This window comes from Hypanus sabinus, chromosome X2 (genome assembly GCF_030144855.1).
Source record: "Hypanus sabinus isolate sHypSab1 chromosome X2, sHypSab1.hap1, whole genome shotgun sequence".
Taxonomy (NCBI): Eukaryota; Metazoa; Chordata; class Chondrichthyes; order Myliobatiformes; family Dasyatidae; genus Hypanus; species Hypanus sabinus.
Window position 1 is genome coordinate 36,951,152 of NC_082739.1, and position 21,129 is coordinate 36,972,280.

General features: G+C 37.8%; 1 protein-coding gene and 1 long non-coding RNA gene across 2 annotated transcripts in view; one reads left to right on the plus strand and one right to left on the minus strand.

Moving 5' to 3' along the window:
• The window catches only part of pde9ab (phosphodiesterase 9ab), a 92,373-nt gene extending 85,966 nt beyond the window's left edge, over positions 1-6,407 (plus strand). The window contains exons 16-17 of the mRNA XM_059957268.1: positions 4,577-4,632; positions 5,727-6,407. Coding sequence (XP_059813251.1) covers positions 4,577-4,624 — 48 coding nt within the window. The 3' untranslated portion in view covers positions 4,625-4,632; positions 5,727-6,407. The remainder of the gene's footprint in view (positions 1-4,576; positions 4,633-5,726) is intronic.
• LOC132385255 (uncharacterized) lies at positions 4,481-20,379 on the minus strand. Its single transcript, XR_009509125.1, has 3 exons — positions 17,883-20,379; positions 5,268-5,372; positions 4,481-4,655 (listed from the first exon to the last, which is right to left on the minus strand). It is a non-coding gene; the product is annotated as an uncharacterized LOC132385255 (long non-coding RNA).
• Between the last annotated feature and the right edge of the window lie 750 nt (positions 20,380-21,129).

The following is a 21,129-nucleotide window of genomic DNA, read 5'->3' on the forward strand; positions in this document are numbered from 1 at the left end:
CCCTCCTTCCAATCCACCTCCTTTCTTTTTCTTTTTCTCTTTCCCCCACACCCCCTTCAGCCCCTATCGCCCATTTTCATCGCCCTCTCCCTCCTGGTTCCAAACAACCACTGTGTCCCCTCCCTCATCTGGTTTCATGTGCCCTTCATCTTTCCCTTAATGGTTCCCATTATCACTTTCTTCATGTATCAGATTCCAGCACTTGTAACCTCCTCACTCATCATTATCCAACCTCTGTCTCCACCTTCACCAATGCCCCCCCCCACCTGACTCCTTCTGCCTATTTTCTCCCCTTGTCAGCTTCCAGCTATCACAAACCAGCCTCTGTCTCCCAACTCCACCCATCTTCCTTTGCAGCCTGGCTCCTTCTTCTTAGAAAGAAATCAGGAGGGCTAAAAGAAGGAATGAGGTTGCTCTAGCAGACAGATAAGTCTTAAGAGCTTCTACAGATATGTTAAGAGCAAAAGGATTGCAAGGTCCACTGGAAGATCAGAATGGTAATCTATGCGTGGAGCCAAATGAGATGGGGAAGATATTAAATGGATTTTTTTCTCTGTATTTACTCAGGAGATGGACATACAGTCTATAGAAGTGAGACAAAGCAGCAGTGAGGTCATGCACCCTATACAGATTACAGAGGAGGAGATGTTTGCTACCTTGAGGCAAATTATAGAAATATAGAAAACATGCAGCACAATACATGCCAAACATGTCCCTACCTTAGAACTACCTAGGCTTTATCCATAGCCCTCTATTTTTCTAAGCTCCATGTACCTATCCAGGAGTCTCTTAAAAGACCCTATCGTTTCCGCTTCCACCACCACCACTCTCTGCGTAAAAAAACTTACCCCTGACATCTCCTCTGTACCTACTTCTGAGCACCTTAAAACTATGCCCTCTCGTGCTAGCGATTTCAGCCTTGGGGAAAAGCCTCTGACTATCCACACGATCGATGCCTCTCATTATCTTGTACACCTTTGTCAAGTCACCTCTCATCCTCTGTTGCTCCAATGAGAAAAGGCCAAGTTCACTCAACCTATTCTCATAAGGCATGCTCCCCATTCCAGGCAACATCCTTTTAAATTATGGTGGATGAATCCCCGGGGCCTGACAAGGGGTTCCCTTGGACACTATGGGAGGCAAGAACAGAAATTTCAGGGGCCCTAGCAGAGATATTTAAATCATCCTGAGCAGCAGGTGAGGCATTGGAGGAGAAGCTAATGTTGTTCCGCTGTTTAAGAAAGGTTCTAAGAATAAACCAGGAAATTATAGGCTAGTGAGTCTGACATCAGTAGTGGGAAAGTTATTGGAAGGTACTCTAAGGAACAGGGCATATGAGTATTTAGATAGGAGACTGATTAGGGTTAGTCAGCATGGCTTTGTGCATGGTAGATAATGTCTAACCAATCTTATAGAGTTTTTCGAAGAAGTTATCAGGAAAGTTGATGAAGACAAATCAGTGGATGTTGTCTACGTAGACTTTAGCAAGGTATTTGACAAGATCCCGCATGGGAGGCTGGTCAAAAAGGTTCAGTTGCTTTGCATTCAAGATGAGATAGTAAATTGGATTGGACATTGGCTTTGTGGGGAGAAGCCAGAAAGCGGTTGGCTCTTTGACTGGAGACCTTTGACTAGTGGAGTGTCGCAGGGATTGATGCTGGGTCCATTGTTATTTAACATCTATATCAATGATCTGGATGATAATGTGGTTAACTGGATCAGCAAATTTGCAGATGACACCAAGACTGGGGGTGTAGTGGACAGTGAGGAAAGCAATCAAAGCTTGCAGTGGGATCTAGACCAGCTGAGCTGGAAAAATGGCAGATGAAATTTAATGCAGACGAGTGTGAGGTGTTGCATTTTGGGAGGACCTACCAGGGTAGGTCTTACACAGAGAGAGGTAGGGCACCGAGGAGTGGTAGAACGAAGGGATCTGGGAATACATGTTTATCATTCATTGAAAGTGGCATCACTGGTAGATAGGGTTGTAAAGAAAGCTTTTGCAACACTACCTTTCATAGATCAAAATATTGAGTACAGGAGTTGGGATGTTATGTTGAAGTTGTATAAGATATTGGTGAGGCCTAGTTTGGAGCGTTGTGTCTAGTTTTGGTCAACTACCTATAGAAAAGCTGTAGATAAGGTTGAAAGAGTACTGAGAAAATTTACAAGGATGTTGCCGGGACTGGAGGACCTGAGTCATAAGGAAAGATTGAATAGGTTAGAACTATTCCCTAGAACGTAGAAGATTTAAAGGAGGTATACAAGATTATGAGGGATATGGATAGGGTAAGTGCAAGCAGGCATTTCCCACTGAGGTTGGGTGAGACTCCAACTAGAGGTCATGGGTTAGGGGTGAAAGGTGAAATGTTTAAGGGGAACATGAGGGAAAACTGAGGGTGGTGAGAGTGTGGAACAAGCTGCCAGCATAAGTGGTAGATGCAAATTCGATTTCAACATTTAAGAGAAGTTTTGTGTAGGTACATGGATGTTTCTATGCTGTAGTTTTCTATGACTCTATAAGAACAAAACAAAAATCTATTTAGCCACACCAGTTTGTTACATTTGGGTAGTACAGTGGCGCATCTGGGAGAGCTGCTGTGTCTTAGCTCCTTAGCTTCTGAGTTCAGTCCTGACCTCTCGTGTTGTCCTTGTGGAGTTTGCATGTTCTCTCTGTGACTGTATGGGTATCCTCACAGTGCTCCAGATTCCTCCCACATCCTAATCATTTATAGGTTGATAGGTTAGTTAATTGACCTCTGTAAATAGCCCCTTGTGTGTAGGTGAGTGGTAGAATGGGGTAAAGGAAAAGAAGGTGATTGCTGCAATTGTGGGAACAATTGATCTGAATGAAATTAGTGTAAGATTACAGTCAATGAATGTGTGATGGTTGCCATAAACTTGGTAGGCTGAAGGACCTGTTTCTATATTGTATTACTTTATGACTCTGATCTGTGACATAAAACCGTTAATACTGAAGGTTAGCAAAATCTATCAATTTTAAACTTAAACCAGCATCAATGGTTGTTTGCAGAGAAAGTTCCATATCAGCCTTTGCTAGCTCCTCACTCCACTTCGGAAAAAAAGAGCTCTCATTTTTGCATTGCATCCTCTTGTGTAAAGTACACCACAAAACAGAATTTGTATAATCTCTCCTTGTAATTTAGAGTTCAGGCATTAGAAACTTTATAGTAAATCTAAACTGCACTTCCTCCAAAGTGCCATATGACCTTCCTGGTGTGGGAATTCAAAAAAGCTCACAGGACTGCAGGTGTGAATTAACCAAACTGCTATTTGGCTGCAGCATATCTTTTACCTTTGTGTATTCTTGACTTTTAGATATTATTACAGTAGCTTTTTTGGTTATTTCCCCTACATATCCATGACATATGTTCATGTAAACTTAGGTGTCTGAAACTCCAGCTTCTAGGTTTTCACAATTTAAAAGATGCTCTGATCCAATCATTTTAGGTCCAAAGTGAATGAATTCATAGCGGTGTGCAGTAAAATTGATTTGTCATACTTTTGCTCATTATGTTAGTCCATTAGCGCCTGTTGCTAATTCCATTAATTACCTATACTGGTGCCTGCCTTGGTGTTAAACGTATTCAGAACTACCCTGCATTCACTGTCTAAGTTATTAATATGTCTATAATTGATACCACAAACTCAGATTCTACAGCATACCAGTAGCCACATCCGTGACTATTAGCTCATTAGCATATTTCAGGTTTTCACCCATTAGCCAGTTTTCTAACCAGCTTAATACTGTGCTTTTCATTCTGAAATTCAACTTCAGCCAACATTTTCTGGTGAGAGATTTCAGCAAATAACTTCCGGAAGTCTACAAAATAATATTCTATAAAGTCCCATCTCCCATTCCATTTGCTGCCACTTCAGAATGTTCACTTGGGTTTATCATGACCTCCTCTTCATGAATCCATAATAGCTTTCAGAAAATTTTAATGGTCAGCATCCCTAACCATAAATGCAAATAATGGTAAGTTCCTGGCTGCAGAATTATGGCTAAATTGTGTATAAGAACCTGTTCTTTCTCTCTCTCTCACTCACACACACGCGCACACACACACACGCGCACACACACACACGCGCACACACACACACGCGCACACACACACACACGCACACACACACACACGCACACACACACACACGCACACACACACACACGCACACACACACACACACACACACACACACACATACACCGCCTTCCTAAATAGAAAAGTGAGCTCCACTTTTCAAGTGAAAGGGAATAGTTTCAAATCAAGTCAAGTTGGGATGTTTCTAATCAGAGCATCTGAAACATTCTCATCTACTTCCTTTACAACCTTGGGACTTGGGTGATGTTATTTGCTTCAGTACTGATACATTACCTAAAACAATTCCATTATGTCCCTATCCTTGATTCAGTATCCAGTCTCCTGGGGTTTCCAGAAGTTTATCATTTTCCTTTGTTTAACTATTTATTACAATGTTTTAATGTTCAGTTTATTACATTCAAGTATTTGCATGCTAAATACTACAATAACTTATTAAAATTTAACCTTACAAGTTGCGGAAGAAAACAGAAAACATCCCTCTTGGCTGGAAGAAGAACTAATTTTCACAGTAAGTAGGTTTACTGTGTAGTCCTGCAGCAATAAAGAAAAACATGAGATGATATTAGTTTAAATGTTTCTGTTTCATTGTGGCAAATGAAACTATATTTGGCATCTACAATTGTTATAGAGCAGTCTCTAACAATTAATGGTATCATGGAACCAAGTAAGATGGATGAAGGATGAGTTCAGAAATAGTTGGTTAAATTGATTAGCACTACTGATGAGGGGTGAGATATAAACATAAGGAGAAATGGCTTGAGAAGTAAAAGTGTGAATTATTATTAATACCAACAAGATAATGAGCAGGATCACGTGGGGAGGTCAGATGGGTGGAATATCTGACCTTGTAATCTGCAGCTGGATTCAGGACTGGATTCACTGGTTGTTCCTAATTCTATTGAGATGAGGGGCCAGATACAATTTATAGTGTTAATATTTTAATAGAGCTATCCAATTATCCCCATATTTTGTAAATGGTGCTCTGGAGTGTACAGCCAACTTCACAAGTGTACAGTACACTTCACAAGTGTACAGCCAACTCCCTTAGGAAACTAGGAAAGGTACATATGTTTCATAAGGACTATCAGAGCAAGTACAACATCTTCCCATGACTCAGTTACTAAGTTTACAAAATGCACTTACTTCTAGTGTGATTTTGTGTAGTCAGGAAGGTTTTTGGTTCAATGTCCTGTTACTTAATCTTGCTTAGAATGTTGATAGTGAGTGCTACAATTGGCTTTAGTGTTCCTGCAGGGTGACAATAAATACATTAGCCTGAAGTCCTGATCAGGAACCAATTACTCTGCCGGGCATACTTGTTTTGAAGAATTGTTGGCCAGATTTGGCTATGACGCTCGCACAGATGAGTACTGAATGAGTACAGTGCTGAATTTACTGTGTGGAACCACAATTGGGACTAATCTATAGGCAACTTGCAGAAGCTGATCAGCACCCAGTGAACCAAGAAAAGAAAAATAATTCAGGTCCCTCAGCACAGGAAATTGTGGAGGGGGGGCATGGTAATTAAATGGAACTAATGGGCTTAATATTTGTTTCAATTATTGAAAACTAAATAGTATTTTTAAACTCTCTTTATTACAGGTTTACAACATATAATTACTGCTGTGGATCTAACAATTGACTTGACAACGTTGACTGCTGATAGTGTAACATCTATCATGTGAAGTGAATTCACACCAATCTGCCTTCAGCCTTCATAAACAGGCATTCAGAGATGAGTTCATCAGAGAGTTACTGATTTCAAATTCTTCCAGCAAACTGTCATTTATGTTTTCACTCTTTCAGACAAAAGTAAATATTTTGCACTGAATATTTTAGAGCTCTCGGCTTTGTAACCCTGCTGACTCTTCAGAGTCTGTTGCTCAATTTTTTTCTATCTTTTAACAATGATTTATGAAATTCATATTTATTAGTCATTTAAATTCAATGCCTTTGGAACAGTTTAATTTTAACACTGGTGCACAGGCCTTAAATGTTGGAGAAACCCAAATCAGCTTCTCCAGAAACTCCTGAATTAAATGTTTATAAGAAACATAGAATCTACTTGTTCCAGTCCCTTTTCCCAAATTCAACAAAGAACAACAGCATTATTCAAACTTCAGGTATATTCTTTTTGGTATCATATGGTAAACTTCCATTATATTTGCAAAGACACCCTTCTCATTTCTGAGACAGAATTATGGCGCAGTAAGTAATGAGTTTATTTTCTTTACCATTTGCATTGAAAACATCACACAGTAAAACTAATTGCTCAACTTCTAAACATTGCACTCACTAAACTAATTCTTTATTTACTGATAGTGCTCATAGTTTAAAGATTTATCACTATAAATTAAATTACTGATGATACATTTGGATCTGTTTTTATTTTACACATGACTGACAATTATTTACAAGACATAGTAATAACAGCTAATTCAATAAATTTGATGTAATTTTATTAAGTCTCTTGTTCTGAACACGGAGATCACTGTAACCCACACTGCACTTTCTGTTATAATCTACAATCTCAGTGTAATCAATTCTGTGCTGATACAAGATAACTATGACTAGCCTCTGTGTAGAGATGGAGACAGTAACAGCTATTCCACTCTATCACAACCAATTTTCTGTTCTATGTACAAATGTCAAGTGAGCATTGAGTTTAACTCAACTCATCTCCTGCTCCATTGGTCAAATTAAAAAATGGCACCATGAAATATCCATTAAAATGATGGCTTGATAAATGTCAGCCTCTTCAGAAGCTGAAGATAAATTGGGATTAAAGATATAATTAAGATGAGAGCTGGAATTTATCTAATGCAGTATGTTGAATAAGAAAGAATTTGAAGAAAGTGCCTCCTAATTTTAATATTCAATGTTTCAGATTAAAAACAGTGAAACCTGTAGAGTAACCCCAAAAATGTCAGCCTGATCTGGCATGGTTTTGCTTAATGCAGATTGGAGAGAGATTTTCACAATACAGAAAACTGGAAGCACCATAAGTTTGGCTCTCTGCCCTGGTTTCTGATCTGCACTCAGATCAGACTGTACATCATGAACAGAGATTTGTAATCCCAAATTTCCTGCTGTCCTTTTGCATTCTTTTACAATGTTTTTTTAACTGTTGATGATATTTTATTACAAAACACAGCCTTTTGAAATACTTTTCTTGAGGAAGGAACCTCTTCAATACACAATGGCTCCGAAAAGGCATAATGCTATAATTGTTCACAGTTACCAAGGAGATAGGTGTGATATACCTCAGCAATGATCAAACCAGATTTTCTGATTTAAACCTGCTGCAGGAAATCACAGAACCTCTACTCAGGAGGTCAAATATCCAGCCTTGAGAAACTCCAATTCTTGTTTGCTAATCTTTCTTTCTTTTTAAATCTTTTTATTAATTTTTAAACAAACATAAATGAAACATGCAGAGAGTTTGAGTAATTAATAGGTTAAGTATACATTCAGATAGATGATAATCCATATATAATAACCTCCCAAACTCATAGTAATTGCAAAAAAAGGAGTAAGTAAGAAAAAAAAATCCCCAAAAAAGAAAAGAAAAAAAAAACCTAACCAACATGGGCCATTGCATTATGTCAAATATACACAGTAGCATCAATAACTCCGAACCTCCATCCAAATAATTAAGGATAATAGAAGCAGGGTTTAGGAAAAGTCAGTTTAACTCATATGAAAATGTTGGATAAATGGTCTGCAAGTTTGTTCAAATTTAACTGAAGAATCTTCAGTTAACTTCTAATTTTTTCTAAGCTCAAACAAGAGATAGTTTGAGAAAACCACTGAAATATAGTTGGAGGATTAATTTCTTTCCAGTTCAATAGGATAGATCTTCTAGCCATTAATGTAACAAATGCAATCATCCGCCGAGCTGAGGGGGATAAACAAATATTATCCACCATTGGTAAACCAAAAATTGTAGTAATAGGATGCGGTTGCAATTTGATATTCAGAACTGTTGAAATAATACCAAAAATATCTTTCCAATAATTTTGCAAACAAGGACAAGACCAAAACATGTGGGTCAATGAAGCAACTTCAGAATGACATCTGTCACAGGTTGGATTAACATAAGAATAAAATCGAGCAAGTTTATCCTTGGACATGTGAGCCTTATGTACAACCTTAAATTGTATTAGGGCATGTTTGGCACAAATAGAAGAAGAATTGACTAATTGTAAAATTTTCTCCCACTGCTCAGTGAGTATAAGACAATGAAGTTCTTTTTCCCATTCCTTCTTAATTTTTTCTGATACCCCTGGCTGTATTTTCATGATCATGTTATAAATGGTGGCTACTAAACCCTTCTGGCAAGGATTCAGAGCTAAAATTTTTTCCGTAATGTCCATTGGACATAATTTCAGAAAAGACTGTAACATATTATTTAAGAAATTTCTAACTTGCAAATATCTAAAAAAATGAGTTTTAGGTAAATTATATTTATTAGATAGCTGTTCAAAGGACATAAAACTATTATCTAAAAATAGATTACGAAAACATATTTTACCCTTTGTTTTCCATAATACAAAGGCTTGACCCATAAAAGAGGGCCAAAAAAAAAGTTAGATATAATAGGGCTTGATAAGATAAACTTATTCAAGCCAAAACATTTATGAAATTGAAACCATATTCGCAATGTATGTTTAACTATAGGATTAGTTATTTGTTTATTCAATTTAGATAAAGAAAAAGGAAGAAGTGAAGATCCTAAAATTGAAAACAATGAGAAGTCTTGTACAGATTTACATTTCAAATTTACCCATTGTGGTATATTGCTATAATCGATTCTTGTGTCCAAAATATTAAATATCGTACATTAACTGCCCAATAGTAAAATCTCAGGTTTGGCAAAGCCAAACCACCCTCCTTCTTAGGCTTCTGTAAATATTTTTTGCTTAGTCGAGGATTTTTATTCTGCCACACATACGAAGATATTTTAGAGTCAATAATATCAACAAAAGATTTAGGAATAAAAATTAGTAATGCTTGGAATAAATATAAAATTTTGGGTAACACTATCATCTTAATAGCATTAATTCGACCAACCAATGACAAAGATAATGGGGACCACCTGGTAACAAGTTGCTTAATTTGGTCAATTAAAGGTAAAAAATTAACTTTAAGTAAATCCTTATGTTTCTTGGTCATTTTAATACCCAAATAAGTAAAATGATCTGTGACAACCTTTAATGGTAAGTGTTTATAAATTGGAACTTGCATATTTAATGAAAATAATTCACTCTTATTAAAATTCAGTTTGTAACCAGAAAAGCTACTAAACTGAGCAAGCAAGGAAGAAATAGCAGGAATAGATCTCTTAGGGTCAGATATGTATAGTAACAAATCATCAGCATATAATGATAACTTATAAGCCCCTTCCCCACCTAATACCTAAAATATTAGGTGATTCACAAATGGCAATAGCTAAAGGTTCCAGAACAATGCCAAATAGTAAAAGACTTAAAGGACAGCTTTGCCTCATACCACGGAATAACTGAAAAAAAGGAGAACTTTGATTATTGGTAAGAACCGAAGCCAAAGGTTTATAATATATTAATTTAATCCATGATATAAATTTCAAACTAAAATTAAAATTCTGCAAAGTATTAAATAAGTATGGCCATTCAACTCTATCAAATGCTTTTTCAGCATCTAAAGAAATGACACATTCTGGTATTTTGGATGAAGGAGTATAAATAATATTAATTAATTTTCTGATGTTAAAAGATGAATAACGATTTTAATAAATCCAGTCTGATCTTCAGAGATAATTCAAGATAATATATTTTCTAATCTAATGGCCAAAATTTTACTAAAAATCTTAAAGTCCATATTCAGCAAGGATATAGGCCAATAGGATGCACATTCAGTGGGGTCTTTACCTTTTTTAAGAATTAAAGAAATAGAGGCATCATAAAAAGATTGTGGCAATTTACCTACAGTTAACACATCTTTAAAAATTTTACAAAGCCAAGGAGAGAGCACAGAGGAAAAGGATTTTAAAAATTCTGCAGTATAACCATCCGGACCAGGGGCTTTACCTGAATTCATTGAAAAAATTGTCTCTTTTATTTCGGTTTCCATAATAGGTGCGTCTAGAAGTATACTATCTTCTGTTGTTAATTTTGGGATATTCAATTTTCTTAAAAGTTCATCCATTATAGAAGAATCCTCAACAAATTCTGATTGATATAAAGAATTATAAAAATCTTGAAAGGCTTTATTTATCTCTTTATGATCAATCGTCAAAGTGCCATCTCGTTTACGAATCTTAGTAATTTGTCGTTTAACCGAAGCAGTTTTCAATTGATTAGCCAATAATTTGCCAGATTTATCTCCATGTACATAAAACTGGGTTCTAGATTTAACTAACTGATTTTCAATTGAAGAGGAGAATAACAAACTATGCTCCATTTGAAGTTCAACTCTTTCTTTATAAAGTTCTTTGCTGGGGGTCACTGAATAAGTCTTATCAATTGCTTTAATTTTATCAACCAATGTTAATATTTCAGAATTTGTTTGTTTCCTAACTCCAGCAGAGTACAAAATAATCTGTCCACGAATAAATGCTTTAAAAGTGTCCCATAATGTTTCACTAGAGATCTGTTCTGTAAAATTTGTTGAGAAAAACAAATCAATTTGTTGTTTAATAAAATTAAGAAAGTCTGAGTCTTGCAATAAAATAGAGTTGAATCTCCAAGATTTAGCATTAGAAGATGAATCCATTGTCTTAATAGATAGCTTCAAAGGTGCATGATCAGAAATGGTAATGGAATCATATTTACAATCAATAACATCTGTAAGTAAACAATGATCAATAAAGAAGTAGTCAATTCTTGAATAATTATGATAAACATGAGAAAAGTATGAAAATTCTTTGTCATAGGGGTGTAAAAAACGCCAAATTTTGGGTTGTTTGCTAATCTTAGTTAAGTGCAAAGACTGGTGATGTGTTGGAGAAAATAGGACTGAACTAACTGATTGTTTCTGTTATTGCTCTAAAAATTCTTGCTGCCAGAAACTAGTTTCAATAAATTAGTAAACCAATTTGAAAAAACAGCATTTTTCTTGTCCATGGTCTTATTAAAAATATGCCATTATCAATTCTGTAGAAAGAAAGAAATATCATAAAGACACATAAGAGATTCTGCAGATGCTGAAATCCAGAACACACACAAAATGCTGGAGGAACTCAGCAAGTCAGGCAGCATCTATGGAAATGAATAGTCAACATTTTGGACTGAGACCCTTCTTTTTTGCTCCAAAAAGTAATATTGTACTCTTAAAATAATAATATCAAAAAGACTATCTTTATTTGTTGCATATACAGTTGAAGTCAGAAATTTACATACACAGGGTGAAGTTATTAAAACTCATTGTTTAACCACTCCACAGATTTCGTATGAGCAAACTATAGTTTTGGCAAGACGTTGAGGACATCTACTTTGTGCATGACACAAGTAGTTTTTCCAACAATTGTTTACAGACAGATTATTTCACTTTTAATTGACTATATCACAATTCCAGTGGGTCAGAGGTTTACAAACAAAATCAAAAGAATTCAGCCAAGATCTCAGAAAAAAAAATTGTGGATCTCCACAAGTCTGGTTCATCCTTGGGAGCAATTTCCAAATGCCTGAAGGTACCATGTTCATCTGTACAAACAGTAGAACACAAGTATAAACACCATGGGAACACGCAGCCGTTATACCGCTCAGGAAGAAGATGCATTCTGCCTCCTAGAGATGAACGTACTTTGGCGCAGAAAGTGCAAATCAATCCCAGAACAACAGGCAAAGGACCTTGTGAAGATGCTGGAGGAAACAGGTAGACAAGTATCTATATCCACAGTAAAACGAGTCCTATATCGACATAATCTGAAAGGCTGCTCAGCAAGGAAGAAGCCACTGTTCCAAAACCGCCATAAGAAGCCAGACTACAGTTTGCAAGTGCACATGGAGACAAAGATCTTACTTTTTGGAGAAATGTCCTCTGGTCCGATGAAACAAAAATTGAACTGTTTGGCCATAATGACCATTGTTATGTTTGGAGGAAAAAGGGTGAGGCTTGCAAGCCGAAGAACACCATCCCAACCATGAAGCATGGGGGTGGCAGCAACATGTTGTGGGGGTGCTTTGCTGCAGGAGCGACTGGTGCACTTCACAAAATAGATGGCATCATGAGGAAGGAAAATTATGTGGATATATTGAAGCAAAATCTCAAGACATCAGCCAGGAAGTTAAAGCTCAGTCGCAAATGGGTCCTCCAAATGGACAATGACCCCAAGCATACCTCCAAAGTTGTGGCAAAATTGCTTAAGGACAACAAAGTCAAGGTATTGGAGTGGCCATCACAAAGCCCTGACCTCAATCCGATAGAAAATTTGTGGGCAGACCCGAAAAAGCATGTGCAGGCAAGGAGGCCTACAAACCTGACTCAGTTACACCAGTTCTGTCTGGAGGAATGGAACAAAATTCCAGCAACTTATTGTGAGAAGCTTGTGGAAGGCTACCCAAAATGTTTGACCCAAGTTAAACAATTTAAAGGCAATGCTACCAACTACTAACAAAGTGTGTGTAAATTTCTAACCCACTGGGAATGTGATGAAAGAAATAAAAGCTGAAATAAATCATTCTTTCTACTATTATTCCAACATTTCACATTCTTAAAATAAAGTAGTGATCCTAACTGACCTAAGACAGGGAATGTTTTCTAGAATTAAATGTCAAGAATTGTGAAAAACTGAGTTTAAATGTATTTGGCTAAGGTGTATGTAAATTTCTGACTTCAACTGTACATTGAAACATACAGTGAAATGGGTTGTTTGATGGTGCTGGGCAGCCTGCAAGTGTGGCCACTGTTCCGATGCTAACAAAGAATGCCCACAACTCACTAACCCTAACTATACATCTTTGGAATGTGGGAGGAAACCTACTTGACCATGGAGAAAATGTACAAAGCTTTTTCAGACAGTGGTGGAATTGAACTCCAAATTTGCAGATGATGTTGTAAAGCGTTGTACTAACTACAATGCTACCATGCTGCCTCAAGTGGTAGGGGAGAAGGATATGAAATTGAATATAGCACTCTGTTAAATTTTGTGCTTCTGGGTATAAGGAATATTAAGATTTCAAAGCAGCATCATAATTGTGCCAAAAGGGAATGCTCTTAAAATGACAATTGGTACCTCATTCCATGATTCTGGATTTTGATTTCATTCCACTTGAGCATTTCCTAATAAAATAGTTAGAGTTGTTTAATAGATTGAACTTCTTGTTGATCAATAGTCTACCTTTTAAGTGTATGTCATTGTCTCTATCCTTAAGAACGTAAGAAATGAGAGTGGCAGTAGGCCACACTGCCCTGTCTTCATTGTTTGTTGTTCATAAAACCAGGCCTTAGTTTGGTCTCAGCTCAACTTTAATGCTGAACCTGTAACACTTAGATCACCGCAGTCAGAAAACCTCTACTTCTCAGCCTTGCATTTAATGGATCAGCATCTACAGTCATTGTGGATAAAAATTTCCAAATATTCACACAGTCTGAAATTGCCCATTTCAGACTTGTTGCTGAAACTCAGGCCTTAGTCCTAGATCCTTCACCAAATTAAACATCTTCACACCACCCCTCTACCTCCACAAGTGCTGCTTGACCTACTGAAGGAAGAGACAGAGACAAAACTCAGTTTAAGGCAGAGATACTTCATCAGGACTGAGAGCATAGAGAGAAGATAGCCAACATAAAGAGGTGAGGGGAAGGAGCTGAGGCAGGGGCTGACAGATTGAACCAGGTGAAGATGGAGATGATGGGCAAATGGAGACATTGTTAATCCATTTTATTTATCCTGAAATTTTGGAATCTATTTACTTTTTCTTTCAAAAACATTAAGAAGCCTGTTGAAAGCCAAAACAAATCAATTGCTGGAAATCTCAAATAAAAATGGTAAGTACGAGAATTACTGAGTGGATCAGGCAGAGAATTGATGTTTAAGGTTAATCACAACTGGGAAAAAAAGAAATTGAAGATGTTCTAAGTTACTGAGAAGGGCAAGGGACAGGGAAAACAAGGGGAATATCTGTGATGGGGTGGAGACAAGAAAGACAAGAATGATATGGTGCAGACTAAAGTGGGGTGAAGGGTTGATAACCACAGCTGATTGATGTACAGGGATGTAAGTAGAAGGTGGAGACATAAGAGAATGCAGATGCAGAGACTGGAGCAAAAACAAATTGTTGAAGGAACTCAATGGGTTCAGCAGCATTTGTCCTGGGACAAGAATTGTCGAGTCTTCTGGTCAAGACCTTACACCAGGACAAAGAGTGGAGAGGAAAGGTAGCCTGTATAAAGAGAGGAGGAAGACGGGTCACAAAGGGGCTCGTAGGTGATTGCTTGACTGAGGAGATGTAAAGAATGACAGACAGATGAAACCAGGTGGGAGGGTTAAATATTAAGAAGTCTTCTGAAAGGTAAGAAGAAACACAGACTGGAGATGTTAAATGATAGGAAATTCTAGAACTATCTATCCAATTTGAGAGAGAAAAATATTATAGATCAATTACCTTATATCAGAACTGGCCTGTTGTGACACAGAGAGGAAAGGCCTGTTTAATTCAGGGTTGATACCTAAGGGCTATAACATGTCTAGTTGGAAAATAAGATGCTATTCCTTGAGCTTATGTAGGGATTCAATGGAAGAGTGTAGGAGGCCAGTAACAGAGAAGTCAATATCGAAGCATAATGGGGAACTAAAATAATGAAGTTCAGGGTCGTACTTGTGAACTGAAAGAAAGTGATCATCCAATAAGCATTTGAGTTCTGCAGTTCAGCAGCAGATAATGCAGTACACTAAACTGAAATAAATGAATCACTGCTTTATCTTGGAGAAGTGCTTAGATCCCTAGATGATGGTAAAAATAACAGGTGAAAGGGCAGGTATTGGTTCTCTGGCACTTGAAAAAGATGGTGGCAGTTGCTGAAGATGAAAGAATGAACCAGGAAGACACAATCTCTTCATAGAGGTGAAGGGGAAGATGAGTATCATGATGGCATCATGTTACAGAGAATGATCCACTGAAATTGGAAACCAGTGGGGAGGATGGTGAAACTAATGATAACAGTGTTTGTTGTCTGGATGGGAGGAGGAGAGAGAACTAGAGCAGAGGTGCCAAAGACAAAACAGATACTGTTGAGAGCCCTGGTGAGTATTGTGAAGGAGAAAGGAAGACATCTTCCAGGTATTGGTGTAGACACTAGAACAGATGTGAGTGAGGCAGGAAAAATAAAACAGTGTTCTTCTGGAAAGTAGGATGGGAGGAGTTATCTGGAAAAGTCTGGTTACCAAGCTGTCTTCAAAATGGAAATAGAGATGTGAGGAAAGGAAAGGATGAACCACATTGAAGTGAGAAAGAATAAAAATTGGCAGCAGAAGGTGATAAAACTTTTGTATTCTGTACAAGTGAGGATGAAATGCTGACAGAGCCATCAATATAGATTGTAGTCCCAGGCTTTCCATATGCATAGAGGCAAAGAGCACAAAAGCAAGAAAATTATGGTAAACTTTTATAAACACTGGCTCAGCCACCTTTGGTATCTTGATCTAGGGACCACATTTCAGGAAAGGTGTAAAGGCATTAGGGAGGTGTTAGATTTTAATATTTTCCAAAAGTCACAGGTTACCTAAAAGGTCAATGAATAGAGTGATTTATTAGTTCACAAAGAAATGGTATTGCTGTAATTATCGCAGTATAATAATAGAAAACAGATGTATGAGCCCTACAGATGTTACAATTCTTTCACGGTGGATTGGTTAAGTAAGGAATAACAGTGTGGAATCTCAGCATCAGTCGAGGGTAAATAATACTCTTGTTCTTAGTCTCAATCTTAAACTAAACAAAGCACAGCCAAAACATGGCAAGGCTAACTTCAATTCCAGCTCAAAAAGCTGTGATAACTATCTTATTTTTGCCCCTTTTGCATTTAAAAAAACCCTATTTCAAGAGATTGGCTGATACTCTCAGTCCAATGTTATTTGAACCATCTCAGCCCATTTATGATCCAATCACAAACAGGATAGGTAATATTCTGATGTTACCTATCAAAGAGGTAATATAGTTTTGACTCTTCCTTATGATAAGTAGTCTTTATATATCCTATATAAACAACTTTCTCCTAATTCCACTCTAATGTCATCAATTCAATTAACTGCTCAAACTTCAACACAAAATACTTTCTCTTCTACTTACTTGCCTTCCACTGAATATGGGTATTTATATGATTTCTCCAGAAGAAGTGTACAAGGACAATCTGTACCTTTAGAGCTAACATTCAAGAATCCTTTCATCATCACTCTGCTTTTCTCCTCCTGTAATTTTATTATTGCATAATATATTAAATATTTTCCATCAACCTTTTTGAGTATACTGATAGCAATAAATCTATAAACTGACTGTCATCATACTCCAGGTGTTACCTTCAAAACCTAATACAGGGTGCAGAGATTTACTCAAATGATTCTGGGATGAGGGACATTAATTCTGTAGATAAATTGGAGAAGCTGGAATTGTTTGCCTTGAAGCAGGGAAGTAAGCGAGGGACCTCTGCAAATCATCTTCTACCCATTTGAAATGTCAGCTGAGACTGCAGTCGATATACACTCAGTGGCCATGTTATTAAGTACAGGAGGTACCTAATAAAATGGCCACTGAGTGTATGTTCGTGGTCTTCTGCTGCTGTAGCCCATCCACTTCAAGTTTCGACTTGTTGTGCGTTCAGAGATGCTCTGCTGCACACCACTGTTGTAACTCATGGTTATTTGAGTTACTGTCGCCTTCTTGTCAGCCTGAATCAATCTGATCATTCTTCACTGACTTCTCTCATTAACAAGGTGTTTTGCCCACAGAGCTGCCACTCACTGGATGTTTTCCCCACCATTCTCTGTAAACTTTTGAGACTGTAGTTTCTGAAAATCCCAGGGCATCAGCAGTTTCTAAGATACTCAAACCACCCCAGCTGGCACCAACAATAAATCCACAACCAACAACCAATCCACAATAAAAGTCACTTAATCACATTTCTTCCCCATTCTGATGTTTGGTCTGAACAACAACTGAACCTCTTGACCACATCTGTATGTTTTTATGCATTGAGTTTGCACAGGATTGACTTAGTTGCATTAATATTTGCATTGATGATCAAGTGTACAGGTGTACCTAATAAAGTGGCCACTGAGTGTATGTCCTCTGCCTATATTCTAAGTCCAGACTTTAAAACAGAAAGCCACAAAATCCTTCTAAATTTATATTGGAATAAAATCCAAATCAGCTGGTGTTACTTGTCTGTATAAACTGTAACTCATCTCTCTTAGGTGCCCAAACCCTGGATCAAAACATGGTTGAAAATAGACCACTGAACAGAAACAAAATCATTGGTCAATGACTTACCTAAAGACTCAGAATCTCATTTTCTTATCCAAGAAGTTACTCAATAAATAATTACATGTTGCAAAACAAGAATATGCCTTTAATTAGCACTATTTACAACCCAAGGATGTGTCAGTGCTTTACAGAACTATTGAAATGTCAGACAGTAGAGAAACACATTGACTAATTTGCATGCAATAAGATTCCATGACCCATAAGGTACAAAGCATCAAATAATTGTTTCTCTGAGTCACTTGAGAATTAATGACAGCAGTGTTTTCCTTAAAGTATTGCTATGGATTTAATGACTCACCAGGAAGTCAATACTTTCAGCAGGGCAGAATTATTCCCTCAGCAGTACATTGGAGAGTCTTCTCAGACTGAATTATTCAATTTGCAGTTCAGGACTCAAAATCATAAATCCTAGTCTCAAAGAAGAGAACATCACCATTATTTTAAGGTACCAAGTAACTAAGCATTCACTCAAACGCAGCCCAACATCCACCTACCTGTCCACCCCATTCACTCCAAATTTAAACATTCCTTCCATCTTGGATAGCTCATTCAATACCTCAACCTTTTTAGCAGTACCTTATCATTCCATGAATCACTCATCTGGTAAGACCATAAGATATAGGAGCAGAATTAGGCCATTAGGCCCTTCGAGTCGACTGTGCCATTTCATCATGGCTGATCTAATTTCCCTCTCAGCTCCAATCTCTTGTCTTCCCCCGTATCCCTTCATGCCTTGACTAATCAAGAATTTATCAACCTATGCCTTAAATATACCCAATGACTTGGCATCCACAGCCACCTGTGACAACAAATTCCATAGATTCACCACTCTCTGGTTAAAGAGATACCTCCTCATCTCCATTCTAAATGAATGTTCCTCTATTGTGAGGCTGTATACTCTGGTCTTAGACTCCCCTGTCATAGGAAAAATCCTCTTCACATCCACTGTATAAAGGACTTTCAACAATTGATATATTGTAATTCGGTCACCCCCTCATTCTTCTGAATTCCAGTGAGTACAGGCCCAGAGCTATCAAACACACATCATATGACAAGCATTTCAGTCCCAGAATCATTGTTGTGAACTTCCTTTGAACCCTCTCCAATGTCAACACACCCTTTCTTAGATAAAGGGCCCAAAAATATTCAGAATATTCCAAGTGAGGCCTCACCAGTACTTTATAAAATCTCAAAATTACATCCTTGCTTATATATTCTAGTCCTCTTGAAATGAATGCTAACATCGCATCTGCCTTCCTCGCCACCAATTCAACCTCCAAATTAACCTTTAGGGAATTCTGCACAAAGATTCCAAAGTCCCTTTGCACCTCAAATTCTTGAATTTTCACTCTATTTAGAAAATTGTCTAACCTTTTATTTCTTCTACCAGGATCCAGAATGCTTGGCCATACACTTCCTGACACTGTATTCCATCTGCCACTTCTTTGCCCATTCTCCTCTTCTGTCTAAGTCCTTCTGTAGCCTCTCTACTTCATCAAAACTACCTGCCCCACCACCTATCTTTGTATCATCTGTAACCTTTGCCACAGCCATTGATTCCATCATCTAAGTCTTTGACATATAACATAAAAAGATTTAGTCCCAACACAGACCCCTGTGGAACACTACTAGTCACTGACAGACAACCAGAAAAAGCTCCCTTTATTCTCATTCTTTGCTTCCTTCCAATCAGCTACTGCTTTATCCATGCTAGATTCTTTCCTGTAATACCATGGGCTCAGAGCTTGTTAAGCAGCCTCACGTGTACCATTTTGTCAAAGGCCTTCTAAAAATCCAAGTACACAACATCCACCGATTTTCCTTTGTCTATCTTACTTGCTGTTTCTTCAGAGAATTCCGACAGATTTGTCAGGCAAGATTTTTTCTTGAGGAAACCATGCAGACTACAGCCTATTTTATCATGTGCCTCCAAGTCCCGAAACCACATCCTTAACAATTGGCTCCAACATCTTCTCAACTACTGAGGTCAGGCTAACTGGCCTATAATTTCCTTTCTTCTGTCTCTCTCCCTTGTTGAAGAGTGTAGTGACATTTGCAATTTTCCAGTCCTCCAGAACCATGCCAGAATCAATGGATTCTTGAAAGAGCATTACTAATGCCTCCACAATCTCTTCAGCCACCTCTTACAGAACCCTGGGGTGTAGACCATTTGGCCCAGGTGAAGTATCTACCTTCAGAACTTTCACTTTCCCAAGAACCTTCATTCTAGTAATAGCAACTTCTGCCCCGACAGTCTCGAACTTCTGGCATACTGCTAGTGTCTTCCACAGTGAAGACTGATGCACAGTATTCCTTGTCCCCCATTACTACTTCTCCAGCATCTTTTTCCAGTGGTCTGATATGCACTCTCGCCTCTCTTTTACACTTTATGTATCTGAAGAAGCTTTTGGTATCCTCTTTAATATTATTGGCTAGCTTACCTTCGTATTCCATCTTTTCCTTCTTAATGACTTTTTTTTAAGTTGCCTGCTGTTGGTTTTTAAAAGCTTCCCAATCCTCTAACATCCCAATAATTTTTGCTCTATTTTATGCTCTCTCTTTGGCTTTTATGTTGGCTTTGACTTCTCTTGATAGCCACGGTTGTGTCATCTTGCCTTTAAAATCCTTCTTCTTTTTTGGGATGTATCTTATCTGTTTGCTTCCAGAAATTCCAGCCATTGCTGCTGTCTTGTCATCCCTGCCAATGTTCTTTTCCAATCATATTTTGGCTAACTCCTCTCTCAAGCCCCTTTACTTCACTGTAATACTGATACATCTTCTCAAATTGCAGTGTGAGTTCTATATTATGATCACTTACCCCTAAGGGTTCCTTTACCTTAAACTCTCTAACCAATTCTGGTTCAATGCACAACGCCCAGTCCAGAGTAGCTGATTCCCTAGTGAGCTCAACCGTGAGCTGCTCTAAAAAGCCATCTCGTAAGCATTCTGGAAATTACCCTTCTTGGGATCCAGCACCACCCTGATTTTCCCAATCTACCTGCATATTGAAATCCCCAAGACTATTGCAACATTGCCATTTTCTATTTCCCAGTGTAATTTGTAGACCACATCCTTTCTACCATTTGGGAGTCTGTATATAAATCCCATCAGGTTCTTTTCACCCTTGCGGTTCCTTAACTCAACCTACAACGATTCAACACCTTCCAACCCCTTGTCACCTCTTTGTAAGGATTTGATTTCAATTTTTACCAACAGAGCCATATCTGTCCTTTTGATTTAAAGTGTATGGTTGGATGTTAAGCTCCAAGCTATGATCTTCTTTCGGCCATGATTTAGTGATGCCCACAACATCATACATACCAATCTGTAACTGTGCTACAAATTCATCTACCGTATTCCTTATACTGTGTGCATTCAAATATAACACCTTCAGTCCATATTTATCCTCTTCAATTTTTGCAACTCATCCTGGTGATTGCAATTTTGCCCTATCATCAGCTTCTCCTTGCTAGCGGTCTCACTACACACTACCTCTGTTTGTAAACCAACTAACTCATCCTCAGCACTGTTACTCCGATTCCCAT